This window comes from Chrysemys picta, chromosome 10, assembly GCF_011386835.1.
Source record: "Chrysemys picta bellii isolate R12L10 chromosome 10, ASM1138683v2, whole genome shotgun sequence".
Lineage (NCBI taxonomy): Eukaryota > Metazoa > Chordata > Testudines > Emydidae > Chrysemys > Chrysemys picta.
The window spans coordinates 29,358,770-29,377,889 of NC_088800.1; the positions used below are offsets into that span (position 1 = coordinate 29,358,770).

Genomic DNA, 19,120 nt, shown 5'->3' on the forward strand with positions numbered 1-19,120 from the left:
TCAACAGCAGAGATGAGGTTTATCCTCAGGACTTCGCAGCTTCTGACCCTTTGCTCTTTTCTCCAGAGCACCCCATCTCCCAACAGCAGTTTTAATATACAGTAGAATCTCAGAGTTATGAAACCTTAGGAATGGAGGTTGTTCATTACTCTGAAATGTTCATAACTCTGATCAAAACATTATGGTGGGTCTTTCAAAAGTTTACAACTGAACATTGACTTCATATAGCTTTGAAACTTTACTATTCAGAAGAAAAATGCTGCTTTCCTTTTTTTTTTTTTGTAGTTTACATTTAACACAGTACTGTGCTTGCTTTTCTTTTGGAGGGGAGGGGGGGAAGATGTTGGTCTCTGCTACTGCCTGATTGTGTATTTCTGGTTCCAAATCAGATGTGTGGTTGATTGGTCAAGTTCGTAACTCTGATGTTCGTAACTCTGAGGTTCTACTCTAAAGTCCTATTCTGGCTGGCTTGCCAGTGGGCACAGAACCCCCACACAGCAATTTACACAGATTACTTGTACTTTATGGCTGGGGCACAACTGATTCCAATCATGGATGGCTGATAGGGTGCCAGGGGAATATTTACTAAAAACACATGAACTACAGCTCCTCACCCTACAGCGCTCTTTCCTTGGCCTCAGGACTGGGGGATGTGGGAGCAGAATGCAGATAGGTCTTGCTCTTCCCCACATACATATAAGCAGCAGCTACCTGAAAGTGGATCACAACAAACAACTAAATCCCTAGTTCAGAAGTCAGAGAGTGATCTCCTCCTGCTGGGACACAGAAAAGAACTGGAGAGCTCAGCCAGGACAGCTCCTCCTATAGTATACAGAGCAGACATCGCAAAGCTGTGGTTGTTTCCTATGTCCAACTGCTGCTAGGAGGTCACATAACTGATTGTCTGAACTGACTTCTTAGCACATGAGAGGTGTATTCTCAGCAGAAAAGAACTATCCCTCTACTGGGTCACTCATCATTTAGTGAAAGCCAGAGGCTTTATTCTAAATGACATAGCTGAGATAGCTCATCCTGTCACATAAACATTCTAACTCTATCTCCAGTTTTTATCATCATAAACCTTTTTCCAATTGGCTCAGCCACAACAGCAAGTTGCCCTGACATCTAGAGACCAAGGACTGGGATCCTATCACTAGGCTTGTGGAGTTTGAGCTTATCACCAATATTTGGAGGCACTGTATTAGCCATCCCCATGACTGTTGCAAGATCTCCCCCCCCTAAAAAGATTTTTAAGGGCCCAATCATCTGAGTACCTGGGAGGATCAGGCATTGTAGAAGTGACAATGACTGTTGACAGCGGCAACACATAACTCATATTAGTATCCTTGTTACAAGATACAAAAAAATCATTACCCATGACAGTTCTCATGAGCCAACAAAAACTTGAAACAGCATAGCCAGTGACTCATTCAAATAGATTGCCTTTATATCTTCAAAACATTCAGTACCGTCTACTTTAATTAACACTGCAAAAAATGCAGTCTGTTATAGTCCATTAATAGTCTGGTCTCCTGAAACTCAGATAGCAAAGGGATTTCCTGAAGTAATAGGACCAGTTCTACACGGTGGAATCTCTTTCCTAATCTATGAAGTTAAATCCCAATTCCTAGTACAATTACTTAAACTACTCAAAAAACACAGTCTCTTAAGGGATAGAGGGGCCACATATAGCAAGATTGTGTCGTCAGTGATTCTTCTGCAAAGAGTGACAGATCTATCAATGCATAAATTAATACCACTGACAAAAACCACATCTCATTTCCCAAACTAAAGAGCTCCCTGTGGTGTCAAAACAGACATGGTATCGCTTAGTAGAAGGAAAGCATCCCTTATCAATGATACAACATTACATAATTTGCTGCAGAATTTACATGCCTCCAATCTACAAACCCTGAGCAAAAACAAAAGTAGTGGTTTTAGAAACACACCACATCAAAAAAGCTATTTTTTGTTTTTAAAAAAACAAATGGAAAGAAATAAACTTTAAATTGTAATAAAGCATTTTAAAAACAAAACCCCATAAATGTCACAGTTGTTGATTTTGGTTTTAGAATTTTTTTCTGCTTGCCAGTGTAACACGGGGACACCGTAACACACTTACTTCTGAGTGTGTTGATAGTGTAGTTCAGTTTGATTGTCTCAGCATATTCATTAAAACTACCCACAGAAAGCTTTGGTCAGACATCTATATCAGCAGAAACAGTTCTAATATGTCTCTTAACTGAGTGTGAAGATCTTATTGACAAGTATTTTTTCTCCCTGAAATTGTCCATATCTTTCTGCTCATCAGCCTTCTTAAGATTGATATAGAAAAGCATATACATACTGCTTAGTACATTGTTGCTATGCGTGTATTACGGTCGTTTCCTACTCAACGTTATTTTGCTACGATGGTTCCAATATTTGTAATATTTTAACACATTTGAGCAAAAAGTACCGTATATACTCGATCATAAGCCAGTTCGTTTAAAAGCCAACCCCCCAACATGGATAAGTAAAAATGGAAATTTTTTATGACCCATTCATAAGCTGACCCTATAATTCCGGGGTTGGCAAACTTTGGCTCCCAGGCCATCAGGATAAGCCGCTGGCAGGCTCAGACGGTTTGTTTACCTCAAGCGTCCGCAGGTACGGAGGTAAACCTAAGTAAACAAAACGTCCCAGCACACCAGCAGATTACCGTGACGGGCCGGGACAGCAACTGGTGGGGAAATTTTGGGGGTGTGGGGGTTGAGAAGCTGGGTGTCAGGGGAGTAACTCCTGTGACCACCCCCCACATGACCCCACCCCAGCCCGGGACCCCCACACTCACCCCATCCCATCCTTTCCCTTCCCATCTTATCTGGGGAGGGCCAGGTGAGAATGTCTCTGGCCTGGCCGGAGCTGCTCCGGCAGGCTGGGCTGGGCGGCACGGCCACAGCTTGCTTCAGCAGGCCGGGCCAGGCAGCATGGCCACATGCCTGCTTCAGCGGGCAGGGCCAGGCGGCACAGCTGCAGTGTGCTCCAGCAGGCGGGGCCGGGCGGCGGCGCCGCCGGAACCTGCCAGCCCCAGAGCTGCAGCTGCTTTGGAGGCTGGGGGGAGAACAGCGTGGCCAGAAGCAGAGAGACTCTGGCCCCGCCTCTTCCCTTCTGGCTCTGCTGCCTCTCCTGGCTCCCTCTGTTGGGGGAGGGACTGTGTCCCACTTCTCCCTCTATATACCCGTTCATAAACCGACCCCCTTCTCTGATGCTTATGAACGAGTATATACGGTAATTAAAAAAACTAGTTTCCCTACAGTGAATACGGTATTTAGTACATGAAAAATCTGGAATTTTACTCACTGACAGACTGTTTCCAGACAAAGTGTGGAAAGGAACTTCTCTCTCATCCTGGTTAAATAAGGGTCTGTTCCTGTAACCCTTAATTCATATAAGCAGAGGCTGCAGGACTGGGCCCTATGGTTGTATCAAAATTTAAAAGGCCAAAGAAAGAATCTCTTAGGCGGATCATCCTTATTAACTGAGCTAGTATATTCTGTTTTCATCTATTTATAACTATAGTTTAATTACTTAGCAGACTTGGTTTCAGTTTATTCCATTGTTCCTTTAGCTTCAATTTTACACTGTCTGAAGCAAAGATATAGTTGATTGATTCATAGGAGAGGTCCCACATCTGTGACGGCTTCAGATTAAATGTTTTAGCAACCATCTGGTACTCCTGAGACAGATCCGTTGCAAAGACACCTTTATCGTCAGTCTGCGAGGGAGGGTAAAAAAAAAAAAAAGAACAATCATTCAGTGTATCTAGCTTTGCAAAATAGGAAATTAATTTACAATCAGTTTCACCCTACTGTATTTCAGTTTACTGCAGCTAGTACTTATTCTATCTTTAATTAAGTACTAACTGATAGAATAGCTGCAGTAAACTGTGAAATACAGTAAGGTGAAACTGGTTGTAAATTAATATCAATATATCTCATCCAAAAATATCATACGCTGAACAAAGAAGTCTAAGTGAAAGAACAGTTAATTTATAAAAATATATGATGTCTATAAAAACAGCCAGAGTCTTTGTGATTTATTCTATGTCTCCTACTACACATGGAGCACCCTCTCCAAACTAATCCATAAAGCTGGTCCTACCGCTCCTCCTCAAGACACACTTCTACCATGATGCCTACAGAGAAGTGGTAATGGCTAGACAGAAGGCCTGTGGGGATTGCTGGCACTTATTTCAAAACAAGTCTGATGATTCAGAACCATCAAGTTATTCACAGGTGTAACTTATGTAAATGTGTGACCATACAACTGTTATCCTTTCCCCTTCCCTGTTCCGCCCCTGCCCTTCCCCACCCCCCACTTACTAGCTGCACCTTGTCTTATATTAGAGTATTTATCTTCAGAACAGGGTCTGTGTCATCCTGTACAACAGTGCCTAGTGCAATGGGGCCCTGACTTTGATTATGGTCCTTGGCTGCTACCATAATACAAATGATAAATAACAATTAGATAAGTGTTGCCAGTTGAAATGTTCAAGTTAGGATCATTTAAGGACTAAGTTGGTCCCTGCTCCCTAATCCAGGGCTCTCGGGTGGATTTATGAACCATGCGAGGAAGAGAGGTCCCTAAATTTACCTTACTTAACTTGGCCACTGTGATGTTTTCTAACATGGATGTTTTTATAGATGCTGGCAATGGGAGCTGAGGTGCTTGGCATCTCACAGGATCAGGACTAAATACCTACAGGAGGGGTCCCATATTTTCCTCTGAATGCAACAGAAACATATTTCATATTACAAGGAAATAATAATTACAATGAATTACAATTTAAAATACAAATATAGGAGCTAAGATGTTCAAATGCAATGTTCCCTGGTTCATACCAAAAACCTATATAGACCCCAAATTTCATGTAAATCAGACTTTTAATCTACTGGGATTTGCTTCAATAAAAATTAGAAGCTGAATAACAAGAATTTTCCTAGATTTTTACTATATATTTCTCCCTAAACTAGGTATCGGATTTCTTATAAGTGAGGTCAGAGAAATTCCTTGTCCAGTTGGCTCTTGTATAGATAGTAACAGGTATGTTTCTCTAACTTGGCTCCAGTGACTCAGTTTCCATGTTCTGTATGGTCAGCATCTAAATGTATTCTGTACAATCAAAATGGCTTACACAAAGTACAGTGGGGTGGCCCATGTTGTACCAGTATCCAAAATGGTGTTTGTCACAGGAAGGTACAGTCTGACTTTTGAAGTTTGACGTCATGCAAAGTTCTAAGTGATAAAAGGAAAAACTATGAATTAAAAGAAAAAAACAAGGATATGTACAGAACCAAAAATATGATCTTTGGATAGATTAATGTACACATTTCAATCCATAGCTGAATAGTTCAGTGTTACCTGTTCTATTTATTTTTTTTAAATTTGTGGTGATTCACGACGCTTACAATATATTGTATATGCCAGCTAAGAACATATTCAAACACGGGAAAAAAAATGTTCATGTGTGCACACATGAAAATACCTGGATTTATACAGTCAAATGGGTGGTTAGGTGCACAGTTCACTAGTTGTGTGCCCAATTCAGGGTATTTGAAGAACTGGTGCATACATACAGACACCACATGCACTGCTCAACTGGTCAAGTATGTTATGTTTTGGTTTTCTACCTTCATCTGAGGCATCCATTATTGGCCACTGCCAGAGGCATGATATCAGATTGGACAGATCAATGCTCCAGTATCACAATTCTTATGTCCCTATGTATTTGAAGCAGATATAAAACTTTGAACAGTCTACACAAATGCCACTAAATCCTTTTACATAGCTTTAAAAGATATTTCACTACACAAATTACTAAGCTGTAGTTTATTGATATTAACTAGGTGGCAACAGGTGTAAACACATGGCAATTTTGTACTATTTTAATGTTCCAGATCTCTGTTTCCTGTTTTCCTTTTCCCACTATTTGTTGATTATACACCAAGGACTGGCATTAAACTGCTAAGAAGCACGAATATTGAGAATGGTGTATAAAAGAATGTGTGTGTAAATTGAAATATATGCATATAAAATATGTAGATATTTAATTAATGGCACTCAGTAAAAACGTTTAAAAATACTCTATGACCAATTTTGTTTTAAATGAAAAACAGAAGCATCAGTAGAACACCATATGTATCAGTTATTTTCTCACAGTATCCATTTATTTCCACATCACAAATATCTTTCCATATTTATTTCTGGGAGATATAAATCTACTCAGACTTACTGAATCATTTGCAAGATACAATGTATCAAAGCCTGAGGGCTACCAAGCAATTTTCTTATCTTCTTGCTTACCTATAGGTATGTGATTCTGTCTAACAAGCTGCACAAGATCCTCTGAACCCGTTGTAGAGTTGAGAAATGTACCATGTCCAATTCTGTCTGGAGGCAAACCAAGGAGAATTTTGGTCTCCTCTTCTTTATTTGGGATCTAAAACAGAATACACCCCCACGCACAGAGTCTGTAATGGCACCAAAATGCAGCTGAATAATCAAAGTTATACATCAGCCCCAGATCAGATCTGGGTTCTAGATTTTTTGTATTTGTATATTTTATCAATAAAGAAAATGAGAAATAAGTATGTGTGTTAATTAGTGTTAGTTATTATGCTTTGGAGAAGGAAGAGATGCAGGAACTGGAAGATGGAAGTGCACTCATTGGAAAGCGGATAAAAGGACAGATCACATTAGTTATTTGCACTTCTGAAATATTTTTGATTGGAGGACCTCAATTAGCTTTACAAACCTTAATGAAATAAGCCTCAACTAGGAAGATTACAATTATCTCCAATGTACAAATGGATAAACTGACTGCAGAACAGAGAAGTTACACAATAAGACAGAGGCAGAAAGAAGAAGGTGAGGAACTTGGAAGTACATTTTCAAAGCACTGCACAAGAGTTCCATGAAAAAAACTCATTAATATTATCAGCCTTCATTTCCTAAAGGCACTATTCCTTTCAGAAATTATAAGGTTTTCATTATTCATCAGGCCTGCTAAATCAAACTCTAGGTGGATCTTCAATGTTAGAGATCATACTCCAAATTCTCCTCATCTCACATACACAAACAGAGCTAAAGAAGTCAACAGAACTATTCATGTGCGTAAAACAGGTACATAAGATCTACTATATGATATTCCAGATATAATTCAGGTGGGGGGGTAATGGATCAGTCAATGTATGTGTAAACTTCAAATTAATACTTATACTTCTGAAATATATAATACAATAAATTACAGCCAACAGTTCCTCTAATAATCCTTAATGAGCAAGGCTTAGTCATGCTCTTGAATCAGGGTTTTCCCTATGATACTGAGGTCCTATTTGTTTCCATAATTTAATAAATCATGACCTTGCAGATTTTAAGGCAGAGTATGTTATGTTACTGGTATTCCTTCTGTGGTTCTCAACATTTATTGTATTATATCATTTACTGTATTGATCTATCCAAAATTAATACAAAATTCAAAACTGACAATAGCACCATTGAAACATTTCTTGTGACATCAGAAATCACAGGGGTGGGACCTGCATGGTTCTCTGGTGGACTGTAACATCCCTAGAAAGGTAGGAGAGATTTAGTCAAAGTTTCTTGATTAAGTTGGGTAGGTGGTTGGTTTTCGGTTCTTTTAGGGTTTTTTCCCTTCAAAATACATATATATGTGTGTTTACTTTAAATTTCTCTTTTCTAACCCCATCTCTTCAAAATGCCACAAACTAGCATTACTTCAGCCTAAAAAAACTGAAAATCCACAGATGTTACTTTTAGTTACAGTAGGTTTTTATTTAAAGGCGGCTGCAGAAAAAGGTTAGCACAAACATTAAGAATTTACCTCTGAAAGATGCAATGCCAGTTTCAGACCTGCCTTTTTCGCTTCGAAAAGTGGTTCAAAAAAATCTTTGCCATGTCCTGCCTTGAAGAAAAATCCAAACAAAAATGCATGATTAATCAGGAGGTATTTTTTATTAAAACCTTTCCAATTATACAATCATGATGAAGTTTCAGAATATTAATATAATTCATTCAAAAGCAGTTAATTTTAATAATTTTTATTTTGCTATCACATATAATCAAATATAGTGAAACAATATTTTTCACTTCAATTTAAGAACTATATTTTTCAACCTCTTTTCTTTTCTTTATAACAGTAGCATATTAGGTGCTTGTATTTTATGTCTACATGACCCTGCAGTTCAGACTATGGGATGTGAACTGCAATGCACACTGGCATGTTGCACTGTAACCCACCAGTGCTGACAGTGCAAACTAAAAGACACCTACTGCAATTCACACCCCCATAGACCAAACTGTGGGGCCTTGTAAACCAGCTTTAGTTCTCATTTTGTGTCTATTCTCAGTATTACTCAATATGCCTCAACCTCAATCAATCTGATACAATCAGAGCAATGTAGTAGTGGATGCTTTCCTGGGCTCAGAAGTTGCTTTTAAGTTCCCTTTTTTGATAGTTGTGTATCATTTTGTACATTTTCAATTTTTTGTTAGAGACAAAAGATGTTATCTTCACATCATGAATATGAGCAAGACATTTAACCAACAGCCAGCAAGTTTACTGTCTAACTATATAATGGAAACAGTGAAAATGACTACAAACTAAGTGCTAATAAATGTACAAGTAAACAGTGAGATAATAAAGAGAAATGTATTTCCCTAATTCTTTTCAGTTCAGCAAATGTTACTAGTAACAACACATCAGCGTGTTTATTTTAGTTGATGGTGTCCTTTACCTAAAGGGCAGTTGTTAAGAACCAAAACAACTTTCTGTACAATCCCCTCAACTCCTTCATACATTCCAAAGTCAAGTAAAATGACTAAAAATAGGAAGATAGGATTTGCCAGGCAAGAGCCATCATTCCAAGTACTACTTTGACTACTACTACCTGTTCTTCTGTCTTTAGATCATGTGCCTTCTTTTATGTTTGAAAAAAACCTTATACAACATTGTTGGCACTATTTAAAAGAAATTATATAATAATAATAATAATAATAGCAACAACATATTCTGCCTTCAGTGTTGGCCAATATCTGGTACTTCAGATGAAGGCAAAAGCACTCCAAAACGCATCTATACCCATTTATATAATGTTTTAGATGTGGGAAAATAGTCGTTCCTAACCCTTGCCATGAACAGTTAATGCCCCCAAAGGAAAATTATCCAAAGCACTAAGAGTAAAAATAAAATTTGATACTATAATCATTACAACGATAAAAGTATCCATCTTCAAGGAAAGTAACTTACGGTGGGATCACCACTGAGGTCAAGCCCTACCACAATCCCATCGGTGGAAAGGAGGAACTCTTCAGCCAGTTTAACAGTTTGCTTTGCCACGATAGGTCCACCTCTTCTATCTATTGCTATTAAAAACCTAGAATAGAGATGTACATCTTACATTAAATCACCAAACAGGTGATTGACAAAGAAACAATCTATTACCAGCAAAAGCAACACTGCACTCATAACTTAAATAGAAATTGCTTCTTTTGTCACAACTGTTACTGTAAAGCTCTGATGGCAAGTAACAGGCAGGGCCGGCTCCGGGCACCAGCCCACCAAGCATGTGCGTGGGGCGGCACCTGGAAGGGGGCGGCGCGGCGCTCCGGCCGGAGAGCAGGGCCGCGACTGGGCTCGCCGCCCTCCCCGCGGCGCTCCAGCCGCCGGGGAGAGCAGAGCCGCAGCAGGCTCGCCGCCCTCCCCCAGCGCTCTGGCTGCCGGGATGAGCGGAGCCGCGGCGAGCTCACCGCCCTCCCCCCGGCGCTCTGGCCGCCGGGATGAGCAGAGCCGTGGTGGGCTCGCCGCCCTCCCCCCGGCGCCCTGGCCACCGGGGAGAGCGGAGCCCCAGCCGGGCTCTCCTCCCGGCGCTCTGGCCGCCGGGGAGAGCGGAGCCGTGGCAGGCACATGCATACCCACTCTAATTCCAGCATTACATTCATGGCATCTCCCTTCCAGCCATACTGGCTCCACTCTAGAGGCAAAAATGTAATACTGAAACAAAGGATTGGGCTTATATAGCTGAACATAAGGAGCTGGAACTCAACCCTCACTTGGGATAAACTGATTTTCTTTCAATTTCTTTTAATAATTTTATTAGTATGGTTTGGTTCTTCCTTTTTCATAAAACCAAAACAACTTTTTCCAGGTTTTGGGAAAGGAAAGATCTGGTAAGCTACATCTCCAGAGAAGGACCTCTAAATACTTCTTAAAAAACATACATCATCTCACATAAGACACAGCAGAGAGTTCTCCTGTCCTCTGGACAGGCACCATCCTTTCAGCCACTGCCTATACTGGTATCATGTCCCGATCTGGCTACTAGCCCCTGCCCACCAAAGTTCTGACTTTCATATATCAACTCTTTCTCTGAAGCTACTACCAATGCTGTTTTCTGGATTAGCCAGCAAGACCTGCCAGCTCAGAGAATTCAGCCCCTCCCTTCCACAAACAGCTTAGAATTTGACCTCTGCAACACCCTACATCTCAGGCACAGGCAGAAGATATTAAGGCCAATCCATAAGATACTAAGGAACCTCCTAACTGGCTGTACAATAGCTGACAACTGTGACATAGCAATATATTCTTATGATGTAATGTATACAAATGATCCATGTATCTTAATTCACATTTATACCTAGTTTGTTATTATTACACCTCTACTAGTAAAAGGTGTAATATATTTTGCCACAAAAAAACTATATGGTCCAAATTTTCAAAGGCAACATTTAGCAAACAGAAAAACATATTTAAATTTTGGAGTGCAAGAAGTTAACTGTGTTTCACACATAAGTGACCCTGTGGGGGATGCAATTACCATTCAGGCTGCACAATGTGGATTTCTGCAGGTGCTCCATTGCAACCCTCTTTGAAAAGGTAGCCCTATATCTTATATAGTTTACAGAAGGCCCAAGAAAGAGGTCAAGAACTAAGGACAACTTTTCAGAGCAAATTTTTAACCTGTATTATTAGTTTCTTGCAAAAAATAATTTTATAGCTCCCACAGAGGAAAGCTGGATCCCTAACTAGTGGCTGTTTATCTTATTTGGGTTTCACACCATTTAGTTATCAAGTTTCTGACTTACAAACAATTATGAGAGGTTTTAATAAACTCATTTTGTTATTGGTTCACATCTTTTGACTTTCTCTTTGATTTTTCAATTCTCAAAAACAAGTGAAACTCAGAAGAAAATTGTACATGGTAACCAGTGCTCCTACATACAGCTACACAGGTGCTGTCTGTGCAGTGTGTGCTTTTTTTCCCCTACATCAACTTCACTGGGTGGGTTGGTCATTTTAAAATAATTTAAACTTTTAAAAAATTGTCCAATATATTTGTAGTTTTTATTTGTTTATGGTTAGTAGTTTTGTGGTTTGTTGATTTTTTTGTTGTGGGTGTTGTTTGTTTGTTTTAAAGAGGAACAAAACTGCCCAAGGTTTGTGCACGATAAAAGTCTGACAGGCCATTTCACGGTAAAAGCAGCTTTCCTAGAGGATCAAAGTAAGCATGTTAGTAAAACAACAGTTCAGTGTTCAGTAATTAGCCAAACAAACAGTCAATGGCTGCAGTACTCTCATTGTAATTACTGTATTATTTCGAAGAAAATCACTACAATTCCGTAACAGAGGGGAAGACACATATTATATCTATATTGGTGATTATTAGGTTCACTTTTGATAGCTGGTTTAAAATTCAAGTTTATATTATCTGTTAAATTACTAATAGAAACTGTAGTGTCTTTCTAAGGCCTGATCTACACACAATCATTGTACCAGTATAACTAATTTGGTAGCGGGTTGATTTTTTTAACCAAACTAGTTAAAGCAGTACAACCCTTCATCTGGATACAGTTATGCAAGTAGAATGGTTCCCTATTCCCCTCCCTATATCAGAATAAGCTATACTGGTATAACTACATCAGTACTGGATGGGAGCAGGGAGGGCAGTACTGCTTTAACTATACCTGTATGGTTAAAGTAACACAACTTTTGTGACAGTTCCTTAGTCTGGTATTTCCTGAGGGCACTACTTTTGCTATAGAACATTGCAGAGAATGGAGACTTTAGAAATCTCAGGCAGTTTTGCTCCCTATTCAGTAAAAGGGATAATAAAATACACGTTTCAATATCTAAATTGCTAGGTTTTAAGTCAAAAATAATCTGGTTTCTACACAAATTTCTCCCCAGCATTCATGATCTGTAAACCTTGGCCAAACACCAGGTTCATAACAAAATCCCAAATCAGAAGTTTTTCACATGTTATTTTACCTGACATCTATATCCAAATCCTCCTCTTTACACTGTTTTATTCCTTCAAGTACAGCTTCCACGTATGTCCTTTTGGTCATGCCTATAAAACACACACACACAAGCATATGCATACCTGATCTGAGTAGATATAAGTGGACTGATTATAAAAAGTTACGTTTGATAAAATCCCCGACTGACCATGAAAATATTTTTCATTTTAACTTTTCCGCCCATTTTACTCTTTAATCTTATATTTTATTTGCACTTTGGGATGGTAGTTTAATTTTGCATCTTGATTTTATTCTGTGATTTTACATTTTGTATAGGACTGGTTTTACCAACAAATGTAATTTTACTTTGAAGCCTCCCTTTGGATTTTGTTTGCTCTGAGTTTGTGGAGAAAAGAAAAATAACTTTACACAAGAATCTAAAGGGTTTCCTGATGCACCACTGAAATATTTGTTTAAAAACAATAAAAAGATTAAGAGAAATAAAAAAGAAAATGTAGCAGCTATTACAAGAAACAAAACTATAATAAGGCTATGTCTCCACGACAGCCTATGTTGCCATAATTTATGTCGCTCCGGGATACAAATAAAATATCCCCCTAAGGACGTAAGTTACCCTGACATAAGCACTTGTGTGCACAGCGCTATGTCAGTGGGAGAGCTTCTCCTGCTAACATAGCTTCTGCTGTTCGCAGAGGTGGTTTTATTATTCTATTCGAGCTATCTTGTCAGCATAAGAAATAAGACTAAACTGAATAGCCTAAATTTATCGCTGAATAGTGAAGCTATGACAGGAAAGAATTTAGCTCAATGTGTAATTCCCTCCCCGAACCCCCAAATCTTACTAAAAGGAAAATTTTATCCACATTATCACTTTCATTATTCAGTTCACTGCAAATAATTATATTTATAACACCGAACATACATATGTGTGTGTATTTTTTTATTTATATTTTTATATAAAAATATGGGTTAGGAAAAAATCATTCCTGGAGCAATTCCACTGGCTTCAATGAAATTACAAGAGGAATGTGTCACTATATGAAAGATTTGACAGTGGGACATTCACTGATTTGTTTCTAAATCTGTCACATTTACTGAAACAACTGAATTTCAAAAGTGACTCCGGCAGTTATTTACATGTCAGTCATAATTCATTTGGTACTTTCCAAAACATATTGTTAATATTAATTTTATAATGTGAGAGGTTCTATAATATAATCCGGAATACTAATTAAAAGACAGAACACTTTGTACCAGTGCCATTTTCCTCTCTAGGTGTGCTCCTTAACTCCAGATACTTGACACCATCGGCAGCAAATTCTTTAATAACATCTTTAGTTACCTGGTTAAAAACAGCATATACAATATTTTGAAATTAAAGATTTATAATTTGTTACACTGGATGACTCTTAAAGATAAAGACATGTAAGCTTTCAGTGTAAAACATGGAAATATAGTTACATAACATTAATAGGAGTTATTGTCTAAATCCCATGGTGTTTACATCTCTGCCCAGTTTTATCAGGGTATCAAAGCTGCTCTGGCCAATGGGGATTTCAGTGGTAATGTGCTGAAACAGTACATCCCTCCGCTGCCCTACCGATGGCAATGACCTCTTCCTTGGCAATCCTGACCACTTGGAGGGTTGTACTGGCTGCCTGAAACCCCTTCTGGAGAGGGAAGGTTCACAACCCTTTGCACCACTCCGCACCCCGAGATACGCTTTCCCACCAGCAGATCTCCCTCTCTGTGCTGGACCCAGAAGTGAACATAGTACAGCTCTAGTAAGGAACTCTGCATATACATTGAGACAAAGAAGTACACCTCTACCCCAATATAACATGACCCGATACAACACGAATTTGGATATAACACGGTAAAGCAGTGATCCGGGGGGGCGCGCGCCGGCAGATCAAAGCAAGTTCGATATAACGTGGTTTCACCTATAATGCAGTAAGATTTTTTGGCTCCCAAGGACAGCGTTATATTGAGGTAGAGGTGTATTAGGAAACTCTGTTAAAGCATAGGTAAATATGAATGGATATCACATTCATAAGTGATCATCAGTTCAGTCATCTGAGAGCACAGACTAACTTCCAATATTGGTAGCTCACTGCTCTAAAAGGGAAAAAAACGAAAATGTCAGTTAGGTAGAATCTGGCATTTCTAAATTCTCACTTTTTACAGAAATATTTTTTACATGCCATTGACTAACGTATTACTGAATCTCTGAGCTCAATAATTTACACTCAGCTCAATTTGGCTTTTACACATTGGGCACAGATACAAGTGCAATAACTTTTCTTGCTACCTTTGCAAGGAGTTGTTTTTGAAAGAAAAATGCTCTGATTTTTTAAAACAAAGCCCTGTACAACTTACCATTAATATATCTTCAGTCCTATTGGTAATCCGATGAATGATATTAAACATCTGAAAACATCTATAACAAAAAAGTTAAAAGGCTAAGCATATAAAATTGTGCTAGTGCGATGAGCACTCCCAATTGCAAACCCATGCCTGAATAACATGTATTTACTGGCTTTGCTGCAGCACAGACTGAATTATCATCATTGTCCTTTCAGGCTTTAAAAACTATTAATTCAGTAGTGATTAAATGTAGAGCATGTATAGTGTAAAGCATTACTAAGAATCTTTGTTTTCTGGTGTGTTAAGTTACTGGCTATGTTCATGTCCAACTAGGAATCTTGCATGACTGGATTTTCTCTAAAGAGCCCATGCTCTATGTAAATATTTTCAATCATCTGATTAAAAGGAAAACAAATTAATAAGGAAGATAACAAGGGATACATGTTCCATTTGCACACAAGTAAGAAGTGACTTCACAGATTTAAGAAATGAAAAACTATCTTCCCCTAAGGACATTTTTAAAAAGTAATAATTTTCTTAATGATTTTATGTGAAAATTTGATTAAATTACATAATGCAACCTTCAATTTTAACTATGTTTTCCACACTCACACAGTGCAAGCTTACAGATTTTACTTGTTTCAATGTATTCATAAAGGACTGGGGGGGGGCAGGAATTAAGGTTGTAACTTATAGATACTCACTCTTCTAAAGTCCTTTTCTTCCCCTTGTCAATCACTGTCATTCCATTATGGATTTGAAGATATTGTTTCTGAGCCAGAAGTTTCTTCATAGTAACAGAACTGATGGAGCCATTCAAGTGGGCATGGAGCTCCTAAGTTATAAACAAATCAAGAGGAGTGGAGGGTATATTTAATTTCAATTAGATTTCAGGGTTTTTTTTTTCTTTTATATTGTATTGCTATTTTATTAGGAGGTTGAAAATAAAACATTTCCCTACCAATCCTGTCTCTGCATTTGGCAAATAATGACTTTTTTTACTTGGGTTTCTATATCCCGGTGCCTCAAATGAGATAGTCTTATTTACTTCTCATTGCGAGCATTAGCAGTGGTATCAGCAAGAATGTAGGTGCCACTGTGAAGAGTGTTAAAGTCTCAGTTAATTACTGTAGTGGAACACCTTGGGGGGTGGAGGGAAAACAAATCTGACTTTTTAAGGTTTTAAAAATAATTTAGAACATGAGCACTATTCCTTACTCAATTTTATAACAGGTCTAATCTGGGCCTAAATTGGTTCATAGTTTCTTTTTAATTAGACCAAAAAAGCAGCATTTTTTCTACCCAGACATATTCTTTCTTTTCTCATACTCTTAACAGCACATAAAAGCATAGTGAGCTCTCACTTCCCTCTACAAACAGAAAACAAAACTAGCAATTGAACTGTACTCCTTGCATTTAGAACTCACGACTTGTTCCAGCCTCTCTTGAACCCAGTCATCCTTTACTCAGCCAGGGCTTTGGAGCGGAGCCCAGAGCTGGAGCGCGGAGCAGCTCCAGAGCAGCTCCGGAGCAGTGGAGTTGCAGGATTTTGCCTGGAGCTGGAGCGGAGCCGACGCAAAGCTCCAAAGCCCCGTCCTCAGCTCCCCACTTCATTAAGCATCGCCCTCATCTCTGTCCCTTCTCACAATCTTGCTGCCCGACATTTGGAATAGTCTTCTTGTGTCGCTCCATCTTACTTCAAAATGTGTCTGCAAAATACCTAGCTTGTCCCACACATCTTCACTCTGCTGCCCCTCCCCTTTTGGCACCTGCTTTTATTAGAGCAAAAATTGGCAAAATGTTTTCACAAAATGCTTGATTGATAAATACGATGACATTTTTACTACTGCTATAAAACACTTTAAAACAATATCATAATATTAAATGTACAATAAAACACAGAAGGGGTGATTGTTAGAAGTGCTGAGCAGCCACATGTCCAATTAATGGGCACTCTGGTACTTACCACTTCTGGAAATCAAGTCCAGAAACTCTAATTCTAATAAAAAGCATGGTTGTTCCACATACTATGCAATGAAATGCCTTGCAGAATTCATTATGAGAGTCTGCCACCCACAAAAAGACAAGCATTTTGCAAGGATGCCTTTGAAACATCTTTTTGCAACGGAAGCATCAAAATGTAGAGAAAGACAGTGTTAATAATATCTGTTTTGATCATGTACCTGTGCCAATTTTAATGAATAAACACTCAAATGGTAGACGTGAAATTTGTTGTACACAACTCCAGAATTGTTGAGCTGATAAGAGTTCCAGGAACGTATAGCAAACAATGATAGCAGGAACGTGCCAGACCACACCCTTTAGAATGCAGCAAAAACTGTTATCAGAAGCAGACTTATAGAGGTGGCCTCAGGAAAAAAAATAAAAGCAAAAAAAAAGAAATATGTTGAATTGATTTGCTTGCAAAATAAATCTACAGACCTTGAAAAAGAATTGTACGGAGTCAGGCTATACAAAAATTTTAAACATTTTATTGGTGTTTGAAATCAATTGAGTACTTTTGGAAAAATAAACATGACACAAGGGGTTGTATTACAGCTTGTTAGGAACCCAGGAACTATTTGCTTGAACCTTTTCCTTGAGAGATGGGCAGAAATTCCTTTTGTTCAAATACACTGCCAATAAAGACCTACAGCTGATCAATTTTGTCCTCATCCTCAAATTACAATTATGCTTTTAGTAGCTGTACAATTCATTCGATCTGCAGGCTGCAATTACAGGTGGTTCCTGTAAAAAGTGTCACAGCACACTATTACTAAAAATGCTTACTTTCTCATTTTACCATACAATTATAAATCAATTGGAAAATAAATATTGTACTTACATTTCAGTGCATAGTATATAGAGCAATATAAACAAGATATTTTCTGTATGACATTTTAGTTTGTACTGACTTTGCTAGTGCTTTTTATGTAGGCTGTTGTAAAACTAGGCAAATATCTAGATGAGTAAATGTACCACCCTCTGGAAGACCTCTGCACACCCACAGGGGTACACACACCCCTGGCTGAGAACCACTGATGCAGAGGGTCCTACAGGGAAAAGGATGGGAACTGCTCACCCTGTGAAAGTGGCAGCAGAAACGGCTCCACATCAGAGCTGCAATATTTCACTTGTGTAAAACACGCAGTGAGCATGGTCGACAGAGACCCCCCAGAGGATGCTGGTGCACAGAGGATATAGCACCATTGTGGGGGCTGAGCTCCTCTTGTCCCACCCCAATTCTGTTGCAACCACAGGCAAGGAGGGCAGACTTACTCCTACAGGCACAAGAGTTTACAGAGTGAAGCAGATTATATATAGTCTGAATAAAGATGGAAAACATTGACATTGTAGAAGAATTGAATTGTCAATGTGAGTGAGTCTTTTCCCCTCCCCCCCTTAAAGACAGTACCACTAGCCCCATCTTTAAAGAAAAGTGTTCAGTGCAATGTGACAGCCTGGGTTCAGAGGAAAAAAATTATGGACGCCAAAAAAAGGCGGCAGCCCTTAATCTGTATGTCTTCTCGATTGCAATCTCTCTACAGAGCTCCCAGCACAAGAGCCAAAAGGTGCTGGCTGATTTTCTGGGGTGCCTGCGTCTCCTCAAACGTAGGTGCTTTACAAATGAGTAGAGTTTACATGAGCAGGGCTACTGCCCTAGCCACTCTGCGGATGAACTCTCACTGCCCACCTCCCCACCCCCCAGAAGAAAGGTGAATTGCAGACCCAGCCCGGCGTAGCACTGAATGCTGTCAAACCCTATTCCCTGCCGGGCAAGTGGGGAGGGACATAAAAGATGCATAATGAAGAACAGACATCTGGGCTGCTGGGCTTCACTGCACACAGCACAGCGCATTCCCCAGCGCTGGAGTGACTCAAGCAGCTGCCGAGAATAACCAGCCCAGCCACTGGGAACGTGGAGAAAGGGGAGGAACGCCCGGCGCTAGGGACCTGACGCAGCTCTCACCACTTTAGGAAGCTCCCTGTAAAAGCGCAGCTGCCGCTCTTGGTCCGCGCCGGACGCCATAGTGTGTCTGCCGGGCAGTGGGAAGGACGTCACATGGCAGCGTCACTGCTGCAGACGCCACCGCTCTTCCCCCGCCCGCGTCGGGCCCCTGGGGCAGCGCGCGCATACCAGCCCTCACTTGCTTTCCACAAGTGTCCAGCCCCCTCCTCCAGACGGGCGACAGCAGCAGGTTTCTCCCTGCGTCTCCTGCACCTGGGCTGGGGTTGGCTAGGCCTTTGCCACTATGTCGATTTGCGTTGTAGCCAATATACCAGGCACTGAAATTAACTGAGCTCCTCCCCTGAGGGAGGTACAGGCTGGCGGGCATGATTGTTTACATCCCTGACAGCTCTGTGCTACACAACACCCTACTGCTCCATGAGGACTAAGACTGACTAGAGCTAGCACAGCAAGGGAAGGAGA

At 39.7% G+C, this 19,120-nt stretch overlaps 1 protein-coding gene across 3 annotated transcripts; it reads right to left on the reverse strand.

Annotated features, from left to right (window-relative positions):
- Nucleotides 1-263: 263 nt before the first annotated feature.
- ADAL (adenosine deaminase like) lies at nucleotides 264-18,797 on the reverse strand. Of its 3 annotated transcripts, none has more exons than XM_042853847.2 (11): nucleotides 18,659-18,747; nucleotides 16,116-17,436; nucleotides 15,393-15,523; nucleotides 14,701-14,761; nucleotides 13,576-13,663; nucleotides 12,329-12,410; nucleotides 9,311-9,437; nucleotides 7,886-7,966; nucleotides 6,346-6,481; nucleotides 5,177-5,277; nucleotides 264-3,757 (listed from the first exon to the last, which is right to left on the reverse strand). In XM_042853847.2, exons 3-11 carry the CDS (start codon nucleotides 15,479-15,481, stop codon nucleotides 3,563-3,565), a joined length of 960 nt encoding a protein of 319 aa, XP_042709781.2. In that variant the 5' UTR covers nucleotides 15,482-15,523; nucleotides 16,116-17,436; nucleotides 18,659-18,747; the 3' UTR covers nucleotides 264-3,562. The 3 variants fall into 3 exon arrangements, 2 of the variants coding, with proteins under 2 accessions (XP_042709781.2, XP_005285028.2); XR_006175302.2 differs by lacking the exon at nucleotides 16,116-17,436 and adding an exon at nucleotides 4,636-4,766 and having other exon boundaries at nucleotides 3,622-3,757; nucleotides 18,659-18,797; XM_005284971.5 differs by lacking the exon at nucleotides 16,116-17,436 and having other exon boundaries at nucleotides 18,659-18,797.
- Between the last annotated feature and the right edge of the window lie 323 nt (nucleotides 18,798-19,120).

Excerpts from the sequence above, each read along its gene's own strand:
- ADAL (XM_005284971.5), bottom strand. The coding sequence starts at position 18,718 with ATGGCGTCCGGCGCGGACCAAGAGCGGCAGCTGCGCTTTTACAGGGAG. Across the intron at positions 7,967-9,310 it reads ACCTCAGTGGTGATCCCACC|GCAGGACATGGCAAAGATTT; the intron begins GTAAGTTACTTT and ends TTTTTCTTCAAG. Across the intron at positions 5,278-6,345 it reads ACAGAATCACATACCTATAG|AACTTTGCATGACGTCAAAC; the intron begins GTAAGCAAGAAG and ends TTTATCACTTAG.